General features: G+C 33.5%; 1 protein-coding gene across 1 annotated transcript; it reads left to right on the top strand.

The window, feature by feature from the left end:
* Window positions 1-6,003: 6,003 nt before the first annotated feature.
* Window positions 6,004-10,199, top strand: LOC131646524 (xylan glycosyltransferase MUCI21-like). The gene is made up of 2 exons (XM_058916544.1): window positions 6,004-6,101; window positions 8,907-10,199. The coding sequence occupies exons 1-2, from the start codon at window positions 6,011-6,013 to the stop codon at window positions 10,139-10,141; spliced, it is 1,326 nt and encodes a 441-aa protein (XP_058772527.1). The 5' UTR covers window positions 6,004-6,010; the 3' UTR covers window positions 10,142-10,199.
* Window positions 10,200-27,312: the final 17,113 nt, after the last annotated feature.

Genomic DNA, 27,312 nt, shown 5'->3' with positions numbered 1-27,312 from the left:
ATGTTGGGTCCTCGTTTCATTAAATCTTGGGGAAGATTAAATGTTGGATATTGCTTGCATTTGTTTTAATATAAAACAAAAAAGGGTTAGATAAATAAAATAAAATTTTGTTATATGATAATAGATTATATAAGAAACCAAATTTAATCCAAAATATTTTCGGCTCTTACAATCCATCTTAGAGAACTTTTCCAAGTTTATTTAAGTTTCAATATTTTCATGATAAATGCTTTCATTATCAATGTTTGATATTCAAAATGCTTGTGATTCAGAAAAATAATACGGTGTTAGCCTTTTTAATCGACGTCTTTTAAGTTTCACATGGATCACTAATGTTTCTCGTGGACTAATGTGATGGCAGTGTCTTGAGCGTTAATACTCAATAAATAGATAACACATATTTATTTAAGGACAGAAAAGAAACTCAATAAACACGCTTATTTAAAGGTTCTATTTTACCTCTCAGTTATTAGAAAAACGAGGAAAAACAGTTTTCTTTTTAAATAAAAAATACAAAAATGTAGGTAGTTTTACTCTCGGTTTTAAAAAAAAAAACGAGGTAATAGATTACTTATATTTCCAAAAATATGGTAAATAAAAAAATTGAAGTAACATGTAATGTTTTGTTTTAAATTTTTTACCATTCACCAATTTCTTTGTGTGTTGCAATAATCATATAAATGGCTATATTCTAAACAACATTGCAGTAGGATTAAAAATAAATTTCCCAATATAAATGGCTATATATATTATAGAATCTATATATATATATTATAGAATCTTTTCTTTGATCGAGAATCTTTGAAATTTATTCCAAAATAAAGATATGTTTTCTTTTACATAAAACATTGGCAAGAGGTGGAAACAACAACAACAACAACAACAACAACAACAACAGCAACCACAACAACAACATTAACAACACCATTATGTAAGATATATTGCAAGAACATAAAAATGATTTGTTAAAGGTTGGTATAAGAAGTACAATAACACAGAACCACTTTTTTTTCTATTCTGCAATCCATCCTAAATAATGTTGTTTAAGAGTATGGAACGGTTAAATATGTTAGTTAGGTTTAAGGTAACACTTAGTGAAAAAAAATCCTTTCATAGTATAATCTGGGTATCATACCCCTCGGTTATATAAGAAATCGATGAAATAAAATATTTAATAATTAAATAAAATATTAAATAAAAATAAGTGTCACGTTTAAATAAATAAAAACAAAAACTATAGTTGCTGGGATTCGAAACATGTACTCTGAATTACTTTATCTCTCGGTTATATATTAAAACCGAGAGAATATATGCTATTTTTTTGGAAAAAAATAAAGTAGCACATTTAAAAATTATAGGTTAGTTTTTTGTTGGTTGAGGTGTAAAGATTGTTATAGAATATAATATTTGTAGTAGAGGGGGGTGCACAGATCTCCAGCAAGATGGCGCGGTGGAGAACACACACACACACACACACTTATATTTGTAAATATATAGTGTTAAGAATATCTGTATATAAAATAGTCCCATCGACTATGTCATATATAATAAAGTCTTTGTAATACTTTTCAAAACACATTGTTTAGTCAAATCTCTCTCAGTCTCTCGTATTTTAACATGATATCAGAGCCCACTATCTTCCGTCAAGAAATTTTTGGCAAATCGTGTCATAACTTTAGTTTTCTTTCCAAACACCGTCGTGACTAATTTCGTCATCAGTTTTTTGAAATTCTCCAATCACCATTGCACTATCGCCGTCGTCGCTATTGTTCCTAGTGACCTTCCGACATACTAACTCTATCGACAGAAGTGCCTCCTTCGATCCGGTTGATTCTATTGGTATGATTGGTCGATTTAAAGCTCGCTTGGTAGCCAAAGGATACACTCAAATTTTCGGGTTGGATTATAGTGATACATTCTCGCCTGTATCCCAGATGGCATCTATTAGACTTGTTTTATCCATTGCAACCATTCGATATTGGCCTCTTCAACAACTTGACATCAAAAATGCATTTTTTACATGGTGATCTTGAAGAGAAAGTATATATGGACAAACTAGGAGGAGGAGTCGAATATGGTTTAAAGGCTACACATGTCTCTTTATGGTCTTAAGTAATCTCTGAGAGCTTGGTTTGGTAGATTCAGCACTGTAGTACAACCGTTTGGTATGGTTTGTAGTGAAGATAACCATTTTGTCTTTTATTGTTACTCAACCCAAGGGTGTATTTATCTTATTGTGTATGTAAATAATAATGTCATAATTGGTAGTGATCAGTAGAGAATACTTCAGTTGAAACAACATCTCTTGAATCAATTTCAGAAAAAAGATCTTGGTAAACTCCGTTACTTCTTGGGTATTGAGGTAGCTCAATCTAAAGATGGTTTGGTGATTTCTCGGCAGAAATATGCTATGGATATTTTGGAAGAAATAAGTTTGTTTAACGTTAAACTAGTTGATACTTCTATGGATCCAAGTGTCAAACTCCTACCCAATCAAGGGGAGCCTCTATCTGACTCAAGAAGGTATAGGAGATTGGTTGAAAAATTGAATTATCTCACAGTCACTCATCCAGACATTTCTTTTGCAATTAGTGTGGTAAGTCAATTCTTAAATTCTCCTTGCCAAGAACACATGGATGTTTTTGTGTGGATTCTAAGATACATCAAATGTGCTCCAGGAAAAGGCCTCGTGTAAGAAGATAAAGGACATACTCAGATAGTTAGATGGTCCCCCATTGATAGACGATCCACTTCTAGATATTGTGTACATGTTGGAGGAAACCTTATATTTTAGAAACGTAAGAAACAAAATGTAGTTGCAAGATCAGACGTCGAGGCAAAGTATAGGGCCAGGACAATGGCAACAAGTGAACTCATTTGGTTAAAACAGATGCTCAAAGAACTTCAAATTAAGTAGCAAGACCAATGACATTTGTTTGTGATAATCAAGCTGCATTGCACATTGCTTCAAATCCAGTCTGCCATGAGAGGACCAAACATATTGAGATAGACTGTCACTTTTTCAGGGAGAAGAGTGAATCAGGTGACATTGTCACAAGCTTTGTCAACTCTAATGATCAATTGGCAGATGTATTTACAAATTCCCTACGAAGTCCTAAAACTAATTATATATGTGGCAATTTTGGTGCATTTGACTTATATGCTTAAGCTAGAGGGAAAGTGTTGATATTTGTAAATATATTGTGAAGAATATTCTCATATATAATAGTCCTAGATCGAATATATCATATAATTAATTGTAATCTCTATATATATAATAAAGTCTCCGTAGTACTTTTTAAAACACACGTTTTATTCAAATGACTCTTAGTATCTCGTATATATATATATATATATATATATATATATATATATATATATATATATATATATATATATATATATATATATATATATATATATATATATATATATATATATATGAGGAGGAATATTCTTAATCCACGAGTAAGTTATTAACAGTTACTCCAAATTTGAATCATTGATTATTCTCAATCTAATGGTTAAAAGTAATAAGTAATAGTTTTTTCTCTCCACATTTAATTACTTCATATGTTTAACCATTAGATTGAGAATAATCAATGGTTCAGATTTGAAGTAAGTGTTAATAACTTACTCTTGGAGTAAGAATATCCCTTATATATATATATATATATATATATATATATATATATATATATATATATATATATATATATATATATATATATATATATATATATATATATATATATATATATATATATATATATATATATATTTCAGATTTTTGACTAAATACAACTTTATCCTATAAAGGACATAAATATTAAAATTTGAAATATGTTGAAGGATTCATTTGTATTTTTAGTAATAGTTAATTATCCTAATCAAATATGTTAAAAAAATATCCATTTAGTTAGTAGTGAATAAGTTCTTATATATCTTGTAAGAATTAGAATTTGAACCTCGCAATGAAGTAAAAAATTTAGATTGATAAATATAGGATTAAATAGTTTTTGGTTCCTGTAAGTTGACGTGTTTTGAATTTTTGTCCTTTATCTTATTTTTTTTTGAAATGGTCCCTGAATGTTAAATTTTTTTTGATTTTAGTCCTCAAAGTTAAAATCCTAAAAAAATTGAAAGAAAAATCTGCAAGAAACCTGCAGATTTTTCCGCGGATTTTAACTTTAGCGATTAAAACCAAAAGGATTTTAACATTCAGGGATTATTTTCAAAAAAAATAAGATACAGAGATGAAAATCAAAAACACGCCAACTTACCGATACCAAAAGACTATTTAAGCCATAAATATAAATAATTTTATAAAATAATCTTTAAACCTTAAAGTTTTCCTTTACGAGATCTCTTACCTCAAAATAATTTCAAAAAAGAAAACAAATATAACATGCTGGCGATAATTTACAATGGTTTTCTTGATATTTATAATTATTGTGTTATAACATTTTTCTAATAATTTAATAACCAAAATTTTACCTTTTAAATATAAATAAATAAGATGTTACACTTTTAAATATAAATAAATAAAATGTTGCATATTCGAATGACATCTTTATCCTCTATATTCAAATACATTCCTTTCCAATTATTATAAAACTAACTTACGAATTCACCGTACATCTATTGGGATATAACTCCAAAACAATAAATAATGAGTAGTTTTGAACTAGTCAAAATAATTCAATATTACTTAATAATATTTACATTCTTGGATTCAACAAAATCTTTTTTCTATAAAAATGGACGTAAATTTTGAAATCGACTGAAATAGTGTTCAATAACTTACTTTTAATTAAATTGTTAAAAACAAAATATTTTAAAAAGAAACTCTTTTTAACCAATAAAGTGATAGAAATTCACAAACTGAAATTTTTGGGTTCAAATAAATAGTATTCAACCTAATATAGGTCACAGCACAAATATTGACTTTTTAAAGAATAATATATACTTAAAAAAAAATAGAGGGGTCTCAATGCAAAGCAAATTCGATGGTAATGACTCAATCTTTATTGATCATTAGAGGCGATTTTTTAAAGAATAGAATAAGTATAAGTTTTTTTTTTATGGGGCTGTTTTAGCTCCTTTTGGTTGTATCACCTTTTCTTTTCAATATATATATGCTTTATTAAAAAAATTAGTATTGACTTTCTTAAAACACAATAGAAAAACAACTCTAATTTCTTTTTCAGGAAAAAAAGTTTAAATTCTATTAACTCATCAATTGAATCAACTTTCCTTTTTTTTCTTCTAAACTGAAGATTGAACGTTCAAACATGTAAATTATTTTTACACTGTCAATCAATAACGATTATGTAAAGCGCTAAGTGTAAATTTTAAAATATTTTTATGATTTGACACTTTAAAATATTTTATTTAAATGTATGTGTAATCTTTTTTTTATACTGACAGTATACTACTATTAAATTTTATTATTATTATCATTATTATTATTATTATTATTATTATTATTATTATTATTATTTATTATTATTATTATTATTATTATTATTATTATTATTATTATTATTATTATACATTTTTACAAAACTCAATCCTTATCAAATTTGATGCAAATGGCATATAAATTAAATTTATTTTTATTTAAAATTTATAAAAAAATATTTATAAATATAAACTTTTAAATCAAACGAAAAAATTTTATAATAAATATTTGGAAATTTTTGTTAAGGAGTACAATAATACTCAAATTACCAACAAATAAAATAAGCAATAATACCATGTGCTAGGCCCATACAAATTTATATCTATATTTTCCTTCTCAATTTTTTATCTATATATAGATACAAATGTGGAGAAGCTAAGCCAGAGACACAGTGCTAGCTATCAGGTAACTAAGAGTTCTTTGCCTTTTAGATATTCAATCTATTCATCCAAATCCACTTTTCATTCATTTAAATATTGAGTTCCTTGCAAATAATAATCCTTCAAGAATTATTCATAATTTGTTCTTCTCTTTCAGGGTGGTGTGATGGAAGGGAAGACAGTATTATTGTCAATATGGGGTACATGGTTTGCACTATTGGGACTCATCTTCTTTCTCCAGCTAACTTTTGTGCGAGGTAATTAATCAACAAACACCATACTGATCAATTATATTAAACATGTTTGTCTTAAACTTTCAGAGGTGCTAGATTAGCTATTTTTTATTTTGTTATAGTTTAATTACCATAAATATTTTAAGAGGTCTTATTAAATCACGATTTAACACTATCATGTTTTAGTTCGTGTGCGATAATCTCTATTGTACACCCTAAAGATGTTGCGGTGCTAATACTTCTGTATGTTCTATTTTGTTATTACTTATTGTTTTTCTTAGATTGTTACAATTCTTAGATGCCTATCACGGCCGACCCAATTATCGCAGAAGCTCTGTTTTAATTTTAAAAATAAGCTCAAATTTTAAATAAAAATATAATAATAATAATAATAATAATAATAATAATAATAATAATAATAATAAAAGACAAATAAAAAAATATAATTATGTATTAATCAATAATATATTTAATTATAATTACTTTGAGGTTTGATCTATCTCAATTTTTGTATGTATAGAGTTTTTATCGTAACATTTTTTAAATTTATTATAATATTTTATATATTTCAATTAATATTTATGGAAAAAAACTACACATTTCAAAAATTTGAGACCTTCCTAAATTTGGGGCTCTTTACTGTAGCACTTCTGTGCACATGCACAGAGCCGGCCCTGATGGCTATATACAAATTATTTTACTCATATGATAGATTTATGTTGGTTCTATGGTTTTAAAAAAATCATTAACTTGTTTGAATAACTTTCATGGCAATTGAGTAATAACATCTCTTTAAGGTGTGTATGGTTAATTTAAAAATTACATTTATAGATAACAAACTTTTAAGTGTTTTTGTATAACAAAATACTTGGTATTAAATAATTTTTATTTTTTTTGTTCAAAAAGAAAATAATTTTTATTTTTGGTAATTTTGACAATGCTTTTTAAGTTATTATTTTTATAAAAATAATGATTGAGAAGAGCATTTTTTTTTTAAATTACATTTATAGATAACAAACTTTTTATGTTCTCTTCTGTAGTAAATTACTTGATATTTAATTATTTTAGAAATTTCTACAATGCTTTTTTAATTATAATTTTATTAAAAAAATATTGAGAAGAGCATTTTAAAAATTATATTTATAGATAACAAATTTTTAAAGTTCTCTTTTATAGTAATATTCTTGATATTTGATTATTTTTATTTTTAGAAATTTCAACATTGCTTTTTATATTATGAATTTTTTTTCTAAAATATTAAGAAGAACATTTATGAATTTATTTTATTTTAGATTTCAAATACGTGTTAAAAAATATTAATCACGGTAATTTAATAAATAATTTTATATTTTAAAAAACCTAAAATAATTAGGTAAAAATATATTAATTTTAATAAAATGTTACTGGTATGTTAAAAAGACCCAAGTATAAATTTCAGTCTCGTTGATATATTGAAATGGCCTCTTAAACACACAACCCACAAGTGTATACAATTTCTGAATTATATTATAGTAAAAAGTGAACTTTTAGTAGTGTATAAAAGATTCTAAAGTTTTTCTTTTGACTCAATACTCAAGTTTGATAGCTTTCGTTAATTAATATTCACAATAGAAGTAAAGTCAATGATAATTTAATTTGTGGTCCTTTACTTATTTATTAATTAGACCATTTGATTGTGATTATAAATAAAATTGACTTTTAACTTTAAAGGCATCTATGGATGGTGCGCAGAATAAGAGACATGATAAGATATATATATATATATATATATATATATATATATATATATATATATATATATATATATATATATATATATATATATATATATATATATATATATATATATATATATATATATATATATATATATATATATATATATATATATATATATATTATATCTTATTTCAATTCAATGTTTGCTGACACAATAATATAAGATAAATTAATTCTGAAATTTATAATATCCTATCTCAATAGTTCAAATTGTTATTCTGAATATGAGCTGGGTTAAAATCCAACATGATAGAATAAGAAAATGATTTACTAATTTATCCATATAAAATATAATTTAAAATAAAAAATTAATTTGACAAAATATAAATAAAAATTTAAATTAATTTAATATTAAATTAAAACTATTAATATATAATTTTTAAAAAATACATAGGATAATTTTTTAACTTTATAAAATATTAAAAGTTAGAATATTTAAAAATAAAAAATTATTAAAATTTTAAAAATATAAATACTAATTTTATTTTTTGTCAAATTAAATATATGTTCTTGTTAGGATAATTTTGTCAGTTATATATATATATATATATATATATATATATATATATATATATATATATATATATATATATATATTATGAACCAAACACATGATAAAATAAATTTTATCTTGTCTATATCATATTCTAATCTTATCTGCTTGATATTCTATTATGTATTTATCTTATTCTACACCAATCAGACTCTTGTATGTATCATAACAAAAACTTTATAATAGTGGTCAAGGATGTAGTATGATAATCTTTTTAATTTATTGGTCAAGTTTATTGTATTATTTTTTACAAAAATATTTTACTTTTCTACATTAACCATATTAATGTTGAGCGTATTTTTAGAATAATTTATTCATATAATTTCATTTTATATTTGCCCTGCCTTTATAATTTAAATATTTTTTATTTTATTTTTAAAAAAAATCAATTATTAGATATTAGTAATTATAGAAAAAATATTCACAAAAAGCTAAAATATTATATATTAGTATGTTGTTTATTTTTATATACAATTATATATTTTTTTTCTATGCAGATGTTACTAAGCAAATGTTCTCAAACCTGCACAGAAATTTGGATTTGAAAGTTAATACTACATTAATCACATGTGACCGTTCTAATGAAGATTTTGATATATGTACCATGAATGGTCCAACCCTTCTAGACCAAACTTCATTAACTCTTTTTACCTTGAACCCATCAAGAACCCAACCTCACTTCCATGTTAAAATTCAACCTTATCCTCTCAAAAATAGTAAAGATGCAATGTCTTCTATTAGTGAATTCACTCTCACATCACATCCACAAAAATATTCATCTCAATGTGGTGTCACACATCATAGTCCAGCTCTAGTTTTTAGTGGAAGTGGGTACACTGGAAATTTCTACCATGATATGAATGAAATTTTCATACCACTTTTTATCACCATCAATTCATTATCTCATGATCAAGATGTGATACTTGTAATAATAGATAGTAAAGATTGGTGGTTAAAAAAGTATGCTGATTTATTATCTGCTTTTAGTCCTCACCACATAATCATCAAGACAAATAACCTAACAACCACACATTGTTTTCCATCAGCAATCATAGGTTTGATAAAACATGGACAATTGATCATAAACCCTAAGTTGTTACCAAACCCTAAAACTCTCTTTGATTTTCATGCATTTTTAGAAAATGCATATATAAAAAAGGACACGTCACCAATGTATTCAGCTAATACTAATACGAGTAGGCCTCTTTTAACATTGGTGGGTAGAAAAGGAAATTCTCGTGTGATTCTGAATCAAGAAGAAGTCATCAAGTTAGCTGAAGATATAGGGTTCAATGTACATGTTCTAGAGACAACAAAAGACTCCTCAGTAGCCGAAACATATAGGTTGATTCATTCGAGCCATGTAATGTTAGGGGTGCATGGTGCAGGCCTAACAAATTTATTATTTCTTAGACAAGGTTCGGTGTCGGTTCAAATCGTGCCTATTGGACTCGAGTGGGCTTCAGAAACTTATTATAACAAACCAACCAAGATTTTGGGATTGGAATATGTTGAGTACAAAGTTGGGGCAAATGAAAGTAGCTTGTCTTGGAAATATGGAGCTGATAGTTTAGTGATTGAAGATCCAGAAACTTTTCGTGATGGTAAATGGGCTAATCAACTTGTGTACTTGAAGAAGCAAAATGTGATAATTGATTTAATTAGATTTAAAAAATGCTTGATAGAAGTGTATAAAAAAGCTATATTATTTATGAATACTAGTGGTAGTTAGATAGCTTGTTAAGACATTTTTTCCATAAATTTTTTTGTAACATCTTTCCTCCAATTTATTTGAGCATTTTTTGTGTGTCTTTTATTTAATTAAATAAAAATTTAGTTGAAATTGTGTTCTTTAAGTTTTATTAACATGCAATTTGTGGGTCCAGCCATTTTCACATGACAAACATACATTTGATAAAATGGAAGGTTGCATTTGATGACATCTAGCAAGGTTTATGGTGTACACTTGTTATGGTGCATGTCTTGCAAAATACACTTGTTGTGGCATGCCTTGCAAAGTACACTTGTTATGGTGCATGGAAGGCTAAAGACAAGTGTCTTCATACATGTAAGGGGCCTTTGCCTTTGCAAGCATTCAATTCACACAACCACATGAGAAACAAGAAGCAAGAGAAATAGAGTTTTTCTCAAGAGAGAAAATTGTTTCTTAGAGAGTTTTCTTGTGAGAGAAATAGTGAGCCAATTTGTGAGAGTGTTTCTTACAAATTGAGAAAAACATTGTAGAGAGTTCCACCTAAGGGTGAAGTTGTTGCATTCCCATTATCAATATAGTTGAAGTTTTAAGAGACCTAAGGGTCCCGTGGTTTTTTTCCTTTCTCACTTAAAGAAGGTTTTCCACGCTAAAATTCTTGTGTCATTGTGCTTCTATTTTTCACATTTCCGCTAGTGACTATTTTTGAGTTCACGGTGGAGGGAAATTATGGAGGTTATTTCCCAACAGTGGTATTAGAGCTCTGTGTGAGCTCTGGGTAACTACGGTGTTGCACTCGTAAGAAAATTCTTAGTATTCTTTGTGGCTGCAACATTGTTTGATCTTTCACATCAGAAAAGAAATATTCTTGTGGAATTAAATGGTAGTATTGTGAAAGTGTGTCTTGGTAAGTTCTAGCTAAGGAAAAACTTGGTATTTAAGCGTGTCAATATTGACCCACCTCTCTTTCCTGGGAACTTCCTAGTTGCACTATTCACAAACAACGGTAAATTTTCAAGTGTATGACACTATTTACAAAATTTCCTAGTTGAAGGAACTAATTTCTCGTGTTCTCAAAATGGAGGGTTCTACCGTTCATGATGGAGATATGTTCAAGTTGACTGCTGATAATTATACCTATTGGAAGCCAATGATTGAAGACCACCTATATTGCAAAGATTTGCATGAGCCAATTTCCGAAAAGGATAAGCCAACGGAGAAGAAAGATAAAGAGTGGGAGCTCCAAAATCGGAAGGCAGATGCCATGATTAGAAAATACATAGATAGAAGTCTATTCGAGCATCTATTAACTCATACCAATGCGTATGAGTTATAGACCAAGCATGAATCCTTTATTCAAAAGAAGACGCTAAGAAACAAAGCTCATCTTGTCAGACGATTGGTGAAATTAGAATACTCAGATGGCTAAAACATGATCGAGCATTTAAATACCTTCAAAGGTATTATGAATCAACTAACAAAAGCTGGCATGAAGATAGATGATGAGTTACAAAATCTTCTACTCCTAAGTTCTCTACTTGAGAGTTGGGATACTCTAGTTCTCACTCTTAGTAACTCTGCTCCAGACAGAAAACTTATCATGGATTCTGTTAATGATTCCTTGCTAAATGAAAAGTCAAGACGGAAGGAAAAAGGCTTCAACAACCAGTTCGAAACCAACATTATTGATAATAGAGGAAGGGGTAAGAATCGTGAAAGAGGAGGTCATGGGAGATCACAAGCTAAATACAAGTCTCGAACAAGACTAGGTTGTTATTATTGTGGCAAACTTGGCTATAGAAGACCGAGTGTAGATTCTTGAAGAGAGATCAACATGCTGGAACAATCCATCCAGATGAAGGATAGAAAAACACTTGAAAAGGGGGGGGGGGTTGAATAAGTGTAGCTTTAAAACTCTTAAGATAAAAACTATTTACACAATGATTTTTATCCTGGTTCGTTGTTAACTAAACTACTCCAGTCCACCCCCTTGAAGTGATTTACCTCACCTGAGGATTTAATCCACTAATCACACAAGATTACAATGGTTTTCCACTTAGATAACCTCTAAGTCTTCTAGAGTATTCTGATCACAACCTGATCACTCTAGGAACACAATGCTTAGATAGCCTCTAAGACTTTCTAGAGAATCCGATCAAAACTTGATCTCCTCTAGTTCTTTACAAATGAATGTAAACAAATTCTTACAAGAGTATTACAATGCTTCTTAAAAGCTATAATCATAACTGTGATATTTCTGTTAAAGTTTAAGCTTAATCTCACTAAGATATTACAACAGTAATGAAGTGAGGTTGAAGATGAAGTTTGAGAGATTTTAGAATTTGACAGCGTTTTTGTATGTTTTTGCAAAGTGTTGTATTCAGCTTCTCATCAGGACTTCTATTTATAGGCGTTTGAGAAGATGACCGTTGGGAGCATTTAATGCGTTGCGTGATCCGTACAACATTGCATTTAATGTTTCACTCTTTTGTCAACTACCTCGAGCCTTGCTTTTGGTGCATCTACTGACTTTTCCGTTAATAGCTTCTAACGTTCCTTTTGTCAGTCAGCGTAGCCTGCTATCCTATACTTGCTTCTGATCTGATGTTTGTATGAACAACGTTTGAATTTCATCAGAGTCAAACAGATTGGAACAGAGCATCTTCTTGTCTTCTGACCTTGAAGTGCTTCTAGTGTGATACCATGAGAACTTTAGTGCTTCTTCTTCTGATCTCAAGTTCTTCTGATGCTTCAATAGACCATGTTCTGATTCTGCTTGACCATCTTCTGATGTCTTGCCAGAGCATGTTCTGATGTTGCATGCTGAACCTTCTGAGTCAGTGCTTCTTGCGCTGATTTTGTGCATACTCTTTATGTGATTCCTGAAATGGAAATTGCATAGGATTAGAGTACCACATTATCTCATACAAAATTCATATACATTGTTATCATCAAAACTAAGAATATTGATCAGAACAAATCTTGTTCTAACAATCTCCCCCTTTTTGATGATGACAAAAACATATATATTTGATATAAATTTGCAATCAGAATATCAGATGGCTAAAGAAAAATACACAGTTATAGCAAAAGCATATAAACATAGTGTGTGAATATGTCTCCCCCTGAGATTAACAATCTCCCCCTGAGATGAATAATCTCCCCCTGAAATAAATACTGAAAGAAATTTATAAATAGATGACTTCCCTGAGTATTTTCCATTTCAGTTGAGACGTTCACATAAGCTTAGAACTTCAGAACATTCAGAGCTTCTGCTTCTTGCTTCCATAGGACAGCTTCAGAGCTTTGAATTTCTTCTAGAATCATTGCATGCTTGATTGTATCAGAACATTCTTGAATGTACCAGAGCGTCATCAGAGCATCTCTACATCTTGAAGTGTTTCAGAAACAAACTAGACAACAAGAGTCAAGGCATGAATGAATCAAAACATAAAATATGTTTCAGAGCATATACTATGTATCAGAAGACATAAAATGCATCAGAACATAAAATATGTATCAGAGCACATAAAAATGAATCAGAACATATAAGGAGTAAGAATGTGTTAGAGCATATTCTATCACAAGAATATCAGAACATTCTTCCTTCTTGCTTCTGATCTTGAAGCTTCACAGCACTCAGCTTGCTTCAATTTCCATGAGCTTGTTTCTATATAGAATTGCTTTTCCCCATGTCTTTGCTTCTCATGTTGAGCTTTTTAGAATGTCTTCAATCCTGCAAAACACTCAAAGACATAGAACTTGCAAATTCTGTTAGAAATATGGAGACTTACTCCCAGTAACTGATATAGTAAATCAAATCAATTATCACATTCTCTCCCCCTTTTTGTCATAACATCAAAAAGCATAAAAGATTCAGATGAAAAACAAAAAATATGAGAGAAGATAAAAGATTTCATTCATCATAATTAATCAGAAGATACAAGGGATGAGAAGACAGATGCACAAACACAAATGCAAGAAAGGGAGACAACTAAGACCAAATGACTACGACTAGCCTAGTTTAGAAACTATCTTTGCTAGAAGGCCTTGAATCTCATTGTTGCTTTCAGTCTGCTTCTGTGTAAATGAGCGAAACTCATTGTTGGTATCTTCTTGCTTGTCCAGGCTAGAAGCTAGATCAGCTTGATTCTTTTGAATAACCTCTAAAGTCTTCACCAGAAGAGAGGTTTCTCCAGAAGAAGCTTCACAACTTCTGTTCAGTGGAACATCATTCTCAACAGCAGCATCCATCGTGAGATCATCATCATGATTTTCCTCAGCAGGAATACTCTCAGCAGGATGTATCTCAGCATTAGCTTCTTCCCTAGAAGCATCTTCTTCATACACAGGAGCAGGAAGATCAGAATCTCCATTCTCAAGGGCTTGAAGAATGGCAGCTAGATTCCTTGGAGGAGTGGGAGCATCAACTTCTGGAGGATAGACAACTTCTGGAATGACCATATTTGGGGGCTTCTCAGAAGGGTTCTCCCTTAGAAAGTTGAACAACCACTGGAAGTCTCCAGTCAACACAGAATAATGAGGCTTGAAAACCACAATCTCTCTACGAGGGTTACCATCCAGCTCGTCTACATGCATTTTCTCATCAAGATATCTCCAGCTTCTGATGGGGTGATAATATCTGCCATCATCAACTTCCAGGAAGTATCCAGAAGAACCAGGTGCATCAGCCACGAATCTTCTCTGGACTTCCATGGACCATAGCTGCAGCCTGAAAATCCTGTCGAAAGCTTCTCCAAAGGTTTCGAGTAGAAACATCATCTAGGTTGTTATAGAAGGCATCTGTCAAGATTTCCAACCTTCTGGTGAATTCAAGTTTGAACAACTCAAGGTAGATGTGAGAGGGAGGTTCAGGAGGATTGAAGGTGAATTTGTAGTCAGGGTAAAGAAGGCAGTATGGTTTGGATTTTCTGGAAGGTAAGGGATGGGATATAGAAGGTGTAGATTCTGTGGTAAAGGTGGAGGAAGATGGAATATCATAAGGTGTTGGGGGAAAGATATTTAGTGGATTAAGGTTCAGAACTTGTGTAGAAAGAGGTGGTTGGGGAGTATTTGGTATGGTGAAGGTGTTATGAGGTTCAGAAGGAGGAGGCTTACTCTGAGAAGAACTAGCAACTCTCAAGGCACGGAGAGAATCCCTAATGCGCTTCTCTTGAAACTCTTTAGAATTAACCTTGTCAGGATCATAGGACAGCTTTGGCTTCTTGGCTGCCTTTGATTCTGCTTCTGAAGCTTTTCTTTTTAACCTCTTTTCTTTCTTCTTCTGTTCCTTCTTCTTCAACTCAGCTAGAGAAGGAAGAACTCTTCCACGAATCCATGCAGGATCAACAGAAGATTGAGCAAGAACACATGTCTTCAAGTAGCGCTTAACAGACTTGTGTAGCTCTTCTTTGAACAGCTGTGAGAAGTTCTCAACAGGAGATCTTCTGGTCAGAATATCTGGAGCTATTCTTGGAGCAAAACTTACCTCCGGAATCAGAAGCATCCTCTCAAGATCAATCGCATTCAGAACATGTCCTTGAAGGACAGTAAAGAACTTTGGTGTGCCAACATCTCTTAGAGCATTCATCAAATCACTCTCTACTATAGTATCTGAGATCATTCTAGCAAGAGGAATAGTGTTCTTCTTGAACTCAGGAAACTTCTTGCGTTCCTCATCTCTAGATTCTTCAATATTCGTTTTCAGATGTTGAAATAGAATAGTTGAGAGAGAGAGAGAGACTTTAATACCTTTCCCAATGCAGAAGAGAGCATACTTGTGATCCTGACTCACATACTTGGCTGTGATAGCTCTCTTCCTATGATAGAAAGTTCCCAAAATAATTTCAGCCCAAACTCTGTAGAACGGCTTCAGCAATGTAGTTTGATTTGGTGAAGCTTTAAAGGCAGACAGTTCTTCATCAACTTTCTCCCAAGGAACTCTACCAGGTTCAGCGCATGTGATTCCTTCTGAATCTTCAAGATTATATAGTTTCCTTATCAACTTCTATGTTATAACGATTTCATGCCATAGCACAAAAGAGATGATAGAAGTAGAAGTAACGGTTGCATGCTTCTAGAAATCCATTACCAAGTGAGGATAAACTGGTCCAATCAGTCTCTAAAAATAGTTTGACCATCCTTGAACTAGCATCGTCTCCTTGACATTGAAACCATGTTCCAGAAGACTTTCAAAGTCCACCATTGTTTCAGTTAGAACTTCCAGTTCTCCATCTGGAATAGAACAGGTCTTCAATGGACAATAACCAAACTTGCGATGAACACAATGTGCAGAATACATTTCAAATTCCAGACTTGAAGATGAAAGCATGAAGAGACTTTGAGATTCGGTTAGAATTAGGGTTTATGTAACAAGGAGGGAGAAAGAGAGAGATGAAAACGAAGAGGCAATGTATGAAGAAAGAAAATGTAAAAAGATAAATTGTAATGAGGATGAGTTTTTATAGGGACGGATTTGAAATGAAATGCAATGTGTGTTTTTTTTTTTAAAAAGCATTTAATGAGAAATGACGTTAGGAGAGATAATGTAACATTTTGAAGTAATTTGCACAGTTACCTAGGGCGGCATCTCCTCAACTGTACGCATGCTTGTCCAAATAGAGTGAACACGTGTTCAGCATCTGGAAAGCTGGTGACAGCTGTTTTGCTTTAAAAGAACTTCTGAATCAACTTAGATAATGAAACGTCAGAGATGACTGAATCAGAACTTCTAATTGATCATCATCAGAACTTCTTATAAGAAGATAACACAAGATCATTTCAGAAATAATCCATACATCAGAACTTCTCATTTTCTCATTCTGGGCAAAAGTCCATACTGATATTCTTCAGAATGAACTTAAACCTATCTTCAGCAAGGGGTTTTGTAAAGATATCAGCCCATTGATGGTCTGTATCAACAAAGTTCAAAGAGAGAACACCCTTCTAAACATAGTCCCTAATGAAATGATGTTTAATCTCAATATGTTTAGCTTTGGAATGTAAGATAGGATTCTTAGATAGACAAATAGCAGAAGTATTAACGCAGAGAATAGGAATGTTACTCTCATATATCTGATAATCCTCTAGCTGACTCTTCATCTAGAGCATCTGTGTACTACATCCAGCAGCAGCAGCAACATATTCTGCTTCTGTTGTAGAGAGGGCAATGGTAGCTTGCTTCTTGCTATACCAGGAGATCAGATGACTTCCAAGGAATTGACAACTTCCAGAAGTACTCTTTCTTTCAATTCTATCTCCAGCGTAATCAGCATCACAATAACCTACTAAGTTGTACTCTTTAGATCTTTTGTAGACTAAACCAACATTAGTAGTACCTTTCAGATACCTCAAAATTCTCTTAACAGCTGTTAGGTGAGATTCTCTAGGATCTGATTGGAATCTTGCACACAGACAAACACTGAATAAAATATCAGGTCTAGAAGCAGTCAAGTATAGAAGAGATCCAATCATACCTCTGTACAACTTCTGATCAACCTTCTTACTTACCTCATCCTTACCTAGGACACATGTTGGATGCATAGGAGTTTTGGCTTCTTTGCTTTTAGAAAGATTAAACTTCTTCAGAAGTTCTTTCACATACTTCGTTTGATGAATATATGTTCCATCAGAAGTTTGATTGATTTGAATCCCAAGGAAGTACTTGAGTTCTCCCATCATACTCATCTCGAACTCAGCCTGCATAGACTTAGGAAACTCCTTTCCAAGTGTAGAATTAGATGTTCCAAAGATAATATCATCAACATAAATTTGACAAATTAAAATATCTTTCTTAAATATTTTACAAAAGAGAGTAGTATCCACTTGTCCTCTAGTGAAACCATTGTTCAGAAGGAAAGAACTTAATCTTTCATACCAAGCTCTAGGAGCTTGCTTCAATCCATACAATGATTTCTTTAATTTGAAAACATATTCTGGAGACTTAGAGTCTTCAAAACCAGGAGGTTGGTGGACATAAACTTCTTCATCTATATAACCATTTAAGAAGACACTCTTAACATCCATCTGATATAGAGTGATTTTATGTTGAATGGCAAAAGAAATTAATAAGCGAATAGATTCTAAGCTGGCCACTGGTGCAAAGGTTTCTGTATAGTCAATCCCTTCTTGCTGAATATAGCCCTGAGCAACTAGTCTGGCTTTGTTTCTCACAACTTCTCCTTTTTCGCTTAACTTGTTTCTGAAGACCCACTTGGTTCCAATGATGTTGAATCCTTTTGGTCTAGGAACCAGATCCCATACATCATTCCTTGTAAACTGATTTAGCTCTTCTTGCATGACAATTATCCAGTATGGATCTTCTAGAGCTTGATCAACAGAAGTTGGCTCAATCAAAGAAACGAGACCTAATTGACCTTTTGCATTGTTCTTCAGGAATGATCTGGTTCTGATAGGATCATCCTTCTTTCCCAGAATGACATCTTCTGAGTGAGCAGAGGTGAGTCTAGAAGATCTTCTGACTGTTGGCTCTTCAGAAATTCTGAGATTCTCTAAAGACGCAGCAACCTGATCTTCTGATCCTTTGCTTCTGAAACTTTGCTTCTTGGTTCTTCAGCTTCTGATATATCAATATCTAAATCTGCAAAATTCTCAAACTGCTTTGGCTTTTCAATGTTAGACGCTGGCCTTAGGATCTAGAGGGGGGTGAATAGATCTTTCACAGTTTTGCGGAATTAATTGAACTTTAAGCGGAAGTGATTCTGAATCGACTCGCGTCTATTCCGAACCACTATTGAAACGATTGTATATGTGTTAAAACCACTAACCAGCTTGAGATAAACGATAAGAGAATACACTATAGAATCAATACGTCGCTCTATTGAAAATCAATTAACTTCTTATATGATGAACGACGTTTGCAATGCAGTAATAGTGAAAGAAGCAAAAACACAAACACTTGGTGATAATGATCAAATTGATGGTGATTCAATGTGTGATGGATTGTGATGTTTATATAAGTTCTTAATTCACAATCTTAACACTCGAATCGTTGATCAATTTGCTATTATAACCAAATATGAACAGAACGTAAATGAAAAGGTAAAAGCGACAAGAACACGATATTTGTTTAGGCAGTTCGTCGATCGTCCTCGCTACGACTACGTCTACCCCCAATTCCAAACTGAAATTGGGAAATCTTTCATTAATGTTGAAAGCAGTTTATACAAAGAAGATAACAAAGCGATAAACCATAAACCAATTATGTCGATCCTTTGAATCTTCTTCCCCCTTAATCTTGAGTCAGATCAAGGTGATCCAAGAGCTTCACTTGATCCCTTTTCTGCAGTGTCTTGAATTGCCTTGAACCCTTGTTCTTCAATCTTCACACTCAGATGGATCCTCGATGAAACCTCTTGATAAAAACCCCCAAGAAACACCTATCTTGGAGGACAAAACCCTCGGATTTTATTCACCAAAAACCCCACAAATCTTCACCCACTAGGAATCTTCAATTCCGTTCCATGGACGTTATCGAACTCGATCACTAACCCTCAATGCAAGAATGATTATGTGTAATTGTGTTGGAGATGACGAAGAACGAAGATGAGAAGCCTTTGTGTATCTTTCAGTCGTTGGTGTTCTTTTCAATAATTGAACCTTGGACAATATATATGAGAGCTTATCAGTTGGAGCAGAGAAAAACCAGAAATTCTGGCATTTTTTATCAGATAGGTCAACCTCTTGTGATGCTTAGGTCGACCTAACAGAGCTGCATATTCTTTTTGATCAGATAGGTCGACCTCTTGTGGTGCTTAGGTCGACCTAACAGAGCTGCATATCCTTTGGATGTTATTTGTTCCTAGTTAGGTCGACCTGTTAAAGAAGTAGGTCGACCAGAATCCACTTCAGATGAGTTTTGGGATATTTCTTCAGTTTAGGTCGACCTAGTTGATGTGTGGGTCGACCTAGCAGAAGTGTATGAGATTTTCTCCATTTAGGTCGACCTGGGTTGACAGTAGGTCGACCTAGCTGTTGCTTTTCTGTATTTTTCTTGTTTTGCTTGTGTTGAGTCGACCTATATGCATAGTAGGTCGACCTGCTCTGTCATAAGTGACCAATGCTTGCTTTTCTTTTGAGTTCTTCTGTTTGTGCCTTGTTGCTCGTATGCTTGTTGAGTTTGCCATGAATCAAAAACATCTTTGTGAGTGTGATCTTGTATTCACATACTCCCCCTTTTTGATGATGGCAAACCGGTAGTGGAAGCTTTGGCAATGAGAAGTAAAAGCTCCCCCGTACACTCAGCATCTATTCACTCAGCTGATCTCCCCCGTACACTCAGCATCTATCTCCCCCTTTGACAACATCAAAAGAGATACAAGAAAACAGAAGAATAACGAGAGAAACATATATAACAATACCAGCATTCATAGTAATAGATAAAATGTAGATAGCGAAACCATGAAAATCAAACATGTTTAAGGGTACACTTTAACATACATGATAATCCAAGAGATTAAAAAAAAACACAGTACGACAATGTGTAAGAACATAACATAAGGATAATGAAATGAAATGTAATAATATGATGATATGATGGAGAATGCATCCTAACGCCTGCCCCTTCTTCCTCTTCCTCTTTGAAATGTGTGAGGACGATCCTCTTCAACTTGTTCCAACAGATCAAGCACGGAGTGGTTTAGAGTATTGAAGCTTTGACTTATATTTGCATGACGATTCAGTGCAGTCTCCTCAAGCTGATTCTGTCTTAGAGTAGAGTTTGATGCAAACGTCTCAAAGTCATTTTTGTGGTCTTGAACCAGGCTGTATAGAGATTGATATTGACGTTGTTGTTCGTCATATCGATCTTGTTGAAGTTGTTGCATGTTCTGGAACTGAAGCTGTTGTGTGTCAAAGTGTTATTGCTGTAGGAGTTGCATATTTTCAAGCATGGAGATGATGTTGGACTGATCCGGTGGAGGTGGAGCCGTGTATCCCCAAGGAATTTCTTCCTCTTGAGGAGGTACATATTGCCAATTTGAGTCCGTGTCATGAGCTATATCTTCCATGGTGTGATCCTCATCATTTGCTATTTCTTGATCATTTCCTTCTTCTTCATTCCCTGCAATGTGACCAAATTCCGTAGGATCATCATAGTTGTAGATGATCTTTCCGGTTCCCTTTTGAATGAGATAGTAGGTTTTCTTATTTGGATCCTAATGGTATCCCATGAGGGTTAAGGTTGTTTGGGAGAGGTCTTGATTCTGTTTCATGTGAATGTAGGACAATCCATCGAGTTTCATGCCGAAATGGTTCACGGTTGTTTGAATGATTGAGCCATAGCATAGAGCAGTAGTCTTCTGATTTACCTCTTCAAACTTGGCAGTTAGAAAGTGTGGCCAGTGCACACGTGTCCTGTTTTGAATCAGGTACATTAACACAACCTCATTTCGTTCAATCCTTGAGAATCCGCCTGCTCGTGGTCGAATAACTCTTGAGATAATCCAGTTGAGGAGCCTAGGATCTCTTTTTAGGTGACCGGCTGTGATGGATTCATTTTTCTTGTCAAAGACGGCAGGGTCTTTGAGAATAGATTTCATGTAGGCGACATGATCATAGTTGGCCGGAAAGTCACCGTCTTCTATACGAACTTCATCTCCTAAGAGTGTAAAACCAAAGATACTTATCCAGGCTCGTTTGTCAACAATATGGGATCTCGACCCCATCTTAACCCTAAAATTACAACCTTCCTCTCTTGTGAACCCTGCATAGAAAGCCCTAACAATGTTTTCACAATACGGTGTGGCACACTCCAAAAGGGGGTGAACATTTTGATGCTGAACAAGACTGACAACATCAGGAATGTGCATGTGCTTAGCAACATGTTGATTATAGATATATTGCTTGACTACCTTCCTTTTCATTTGCCATTTTTCAAAATTTTCTTTGCAATCAGGATGAACAAGGGCTACAGCACTTACCGGTTGAGAGGATGATCCAGATGCGATTTCCTTTCCCTTTCTTGATTTTGGAGGCATTCTTGCTGATGATTTGTGTAAGAGGGATGATTTTTGACAACCTTTGGGTTTGAGGAATTAGGGTTGGCCGTACACAATGATGTGAGAATGAGTGGGAAAGAAAAGAGGAATGATTATGAATGAATGGGGATGGGTCGGGTCGACCAACAGACCCAAATTTGGAAATTTTTGACGCAGTAGGTCGACCTAAATGAAGGCTGGGTCGACCTAACAGAGAAGCCTTTAAAAAATTGCAGATTAGGTCGACCTAAAAAGAGGGTAGGTCGACGTAACTGGGCATTTTTGGTTTCTGCTGAAAGTTTTCTTCTGTAGGTCGACTCAGATGCAGGTTAGGTCGACCTAAGTTGCTTCAAATGTTTGAAATGCCTTAGGGATGTTACTATATGATGCATTTATGCTTAGTTACTTGCTTGTATGCCCAAAACATGATATGTTATGAATGGAGATGATAGACATATATATGTAATTGAGATATATAGATAAACATATATGAAGTCACTATAAGCATGTTAATTGATAGCATATTATAGTATCAATAAATTTTTTGGAAGTGAACAATAAACATGTTACCGCTTTCTCAATATGTAGGTGTTTTGTCATCATTGTGTGGAATCCTCTTGTCAGTGTGCCATACTCCTAGATTTGATGATGAATTGTCTTGATAGAATGTTTCATAACTTGATTGCTTGATTTTGCGAAAAACTCATCTAGTATCGATTACTTGATGTTCTCCCGGATGCGGGACAGGGTCCCAAACATTATTCTGCTTAGAATAGGTTTAAATTTCCTTGCAATGCAACTTGCCAATTGCACATCAAGTAATGCGACCTTTGTGTTTTTCGGGTTAACTTGTATTTGTGATGTATCTTATACATTAGTGGTGGCCAGGTCACTTACATTTTCTTTGCCAAGTATAGTTCTTCGAGTGCTGTCTTCATAGATGACATACCAAGAGTGATATGTCTTCCTTTATGTGTCTTGAGCATCAGCTATCAAGGGATCATCACCTTTCGGCGATGTCAAGACACTTTTCCTGCAAAATTAATTTAGAATGGAAGGTCCCCAATCTTCATTGGGTCCTAGGTGGTGAGTACAGAGGTTGTTGCACTTAGGCAACCATTGAAATACTCCTTTAGGAACTAAAATTCTCCTAAATTTGCATTTTTCAATGGTATGTCCCTTTTTGCAACAATAATGACAGGTAATATGATGAGAATATGCTGTTTTGCTAGTTGATACTTTTGGTACAAAAGTGTATTTACTATATAAAGGAGTATACGATCTTTTGAACTTATTTGAATCAACCACAAAGGTCACTTTTGGTTGTAGAGCCTTGTCTAACTTGGCTTTTAGATCTCTCACTTCTTTTTGCCAAATGTGACATGTCTCACAACCAAACCATGATGTAGGATCTATTTCAACTTTATCCTTTTGAATGTCTAGCATAGATTGTTTTAAAGCTTCCATATCCTTTTCGGTTTTCTCAACTTTTGATTCAAGATATGAAAATATTTTCTTATTTGAGGCCAAAAGTTTGAAAGCTTTAATTGCATCTCTATGTAATTCTTCAAAAGCAAGTTTTAGTTGAGAATGAGATACCTTATCTACGAGTTCAGGTTTAAGATGACTTACAGCTTTCTTTTTCTTGTGTTGATGAGCCATAAAACATAGGTTTGCTGATTTTGCTTCATCGCTTGATGAGCTTTCACTAGATGAATCACTTTCCCATGCTATGTAGGCTCTCTTAGATTTGTTATGACCTTTGCTTTGGTTCTTCTCTTTTTCCTTCTCAAGGTATGGACAATCCGGTTTGTAGTGACCGGCTTTCCCACAATTAAAGCAAGGGCCCTTGATTTTTCCTTTGTTGTTGTCATCTTGTTTGAACTTGTTTGATTGCTTTCTATAGTTGATCAAGCCTTTGTCAGAATGCTTTGCTCCATTTTTCTTTAGATATATGTTGTATCTTCGCACAAACAGTCCCATTTCCTCATCATCGGAGTCTTCGTCATCACTTGTATCACTATCCTCTAGCTCTTGTCTTGAGGTCTTGGAGCTTGAAGCTTTTAGAGCTATTGACTTCTTCTCTACCTCTTTCTCCTTGTTCTTTTCTTTCTTTGCCCTTTTCTCATGCATGTCAAGGCATTTAAGGTGTTGTTCATGTTCCTCTAGTTTACCAAAGAGAGTGGTAATGTCTAAGGTGTTTAGATCATTTGCTTCCTTTATTGCTGTAACCTTGGGTTGCCATTCCCTGTTTAAACATCTTAAGATTTTGTTAGTAGAAACTGCATTGGAAACAGGTCTATCAAGAGAATTTAAACGATTTTTCAAGTGAACGAATCTCTTCTGCATGTTTTCGATGGATTCACCATCTTCCATGTGGAAGAGTTCAAATTCTTGAGTTAACGTATTGATTCTAGCTAGTTTGACATCATATGTTCCCTCGTGGGCAACTTGCAATGTGTCCCACATAGCTTTAGCGGATCTACAATGGGAAACGCGATAGTATTCATCAACTCCTAGAGCTGAGATTAGAATGTTTCTCGCTTTCCAATCGTATCCATATCTCTTTTCATCTTCAGCATCCCAAGTATTTTCTGGTTTTGGAACAACTGCACCAGCTGCATTTGTCATGGTGATCTGAAAGGGACCATTGACAATAGCTGTCCAGATGTTCCTATCAATTGCATTGATGTGGACACACATACAATCCTTCCAATAGCCATAGTTTTCACCGTTGAAAACTGGAGCTCTATTGTGAGCCCCTTTAGGTCCGGAAGCCATCTTTCCAATAAGTGTTTCACGTAGCACGGAATAAACCAGAGCTCTTGATGCCACTTGTTAGACGCTGGCCTTAGGATCTAGAGGGGGGGTGAATAGATCTTTCACAGTTTTGCGGAATTAATTGAACTTTAAGCGGAAGTGATTCTGAATCGACTCGCGTCTATTCCGAACCACTATTGAAACGATTGTATATGTGTTAAAACCACTAACCAGCTTGAGATAAACGATAAGAGAATACACTATAGAATCAATACGTCGCTCTATTGAAAATCAATTAACTTCTTATATGATGAACGACGTTTGCAATGCAGTAATTGTGAAAGAAGCAAAAACACAAACACTTGGTGATAATGATCAAATTGATGGTGATTCAATGTGTGATGGATTGTGATGTTTATATAAGTTCTTAATTCATAATCTTAACACTCGAATCGTTGATCAATTTGCTATTATAACCAAATATGAACAGAACGTAAATGAAAAGGTAAAAGCGACAAGAACACGATATTTGTTTAGGCAGTTCGTCGATCGTCCTCGCTACGACTACGTCTGCCCCCAATTCCAAACTGAAATTGGGAAATCTTTCATTAATGTTGAAAGCAGTTTATACAAAGAAGATAACAAAGCGATAAACCATAAACCAATTATGTCGATCCTTTGAATCTTCTTCCCCCTTAATCTTGAGTCAGATCAAGGTGATCCAAGAGCTTCACTTGATCCCTTTTCTGCAGTGTCTTGAATTGCCTTGAACCCTTGTTCTTCAATCTTCACACTCAGATGGATCCTCGATGAAACCTCTTGATAAAAACCCCCAAGAAACACCTATCTTGGAGGACAAAACCCTCGGATTTTATTCACCAAAAACCCCACAAATCTTCACCCACTAGGAATCTTCAATTCCGTTCCATGGACGTTATCGAACTCGATCACTAACCCTCAACACAAGAATGATTATGTGTAATTGTGTTGGAGATGACGAAGAACGAAGATGAGAAGCCTTTGTGTATCTTTCAGTCGTTGGTGTTCTTTTCAATAATTGAACCTTGGACAATATATATGAGAGCTTATCAGTTGGAGCAGAGAAAAACCAGAAATTCTGGCATTTTTGATCAGATAGGTCGACCTCTTGTGATGCTTAGGTCGACCTAACAGAGCTGCATATTCTTTTTGATCAGATAGGTCGACCTCTTGTGGTGCTTAGGTCGACCTAACAGAGCTGCATATCCTTTGGATGTTATTTGTTCCCAGTTAGGTCGACCTGTTAAAGAAGTAGGTCGACCAGAATCCACTTCAGATGAGTTTTGGGATATTTCTTCAGTTTAGGTCGACCTAGTTGATGTGTGGGTCGACCTAGCAGAAGTGTATGAGATTTTCTCCATTTTAGGTCGACCTGGGTTGACAGTAGGTCGACCTAGCTGCTGCTTTTCTGTATTTTTCTTGTTTTGCTTGTGTTGAGTCGACCTATATGCATAGTAGGTTGACCTGCTCTGTCATAAGTGACCAATGCTTGCTTTTCTTTTGAGTTCTTCTGCTTGTGCCTTGTTGCTCGTATGCTTGTTGAGTTTGCCATGAATCAAAAACATCTTTGTGAGTGTGATCTTGTATTCACATTCAAGACCAAGCTTATCATCAAATATGATATTAATTGATTCTTCTACAACCAATGTTTCAGTATTGTATACTCTGTAGCCTTTAGAGCGTTCAGAATATCCAAGAAGGAAACACTTTTGTACCTTAGAATCAAACTTACCAAGATGATCTTTAGTATTCAGAATGAAACAAACATATCTAAAAGGATGAAAATATGAAATGTTGGGCTTTCTGTTTTTCCACAATTCATAAGGAGTCTTATTTAGAATAGGTCTTATAGAGATTCTATTCTGAATATAACATGCAGTATTTATTGCTTCTGCCCAGAAGTACTTAGCCATATTGGTTTCATTGATCATGGTTCTGGCCATTTCTTGTAGAGTCCTATTCTTTCGCTCTACAACTCCATTTTGCTGTGGAGTTCTAGGACAAGAGAAATCATGGGCAATACCATTTTCTTTGAAGAACTCCTCAAAGAATCTGTTCTCAAATTCACCACCATGATCACTTTTGACCTTTATGATTTTACACTCCTTCTCAGATTGAATCTGAGTGCAAAATTCAAAGAACACTGAATGAGACTCATCCTTGTGTTTTAAGAACTTTACCCATGTCCAGCGGCTATAATCATCTACGATGACTAATCCATATTTCTTCCCTCTGACAGATGCTGTTTTGACTGGGCCAAACAGATCAATATGCAGAAGTTCTAGCGGTCTAGAGGAAGAGACAACATTCTTAGATTTGAATGCAGGTTTGGAGAACTTGCTATTCTGACATGCTTCACAAAGAGCATCTGATTTGTATTTCAGATTTGGGAGTCCT

This window comes from Vicia villosa, linkage group LG2 (assembly GCF_029867415.1).
Source record: "Vicia villosa cultivar HV-30 ecotype Madison, WI linkage group LG2, Vvil1.0, whole genome shotgun sequence".
NCBI classification, from domain to species: Eukaryota; Viridiplantae; Streptophyta; class Magnoliopsida; order Fabales; family Fabaceae; genus Vicia; species Vicia villosa.
Note: the sequence above shows the minus strand (reverse complement) of the source record. Positions and strands in the feature narration are given on the sequence as shown.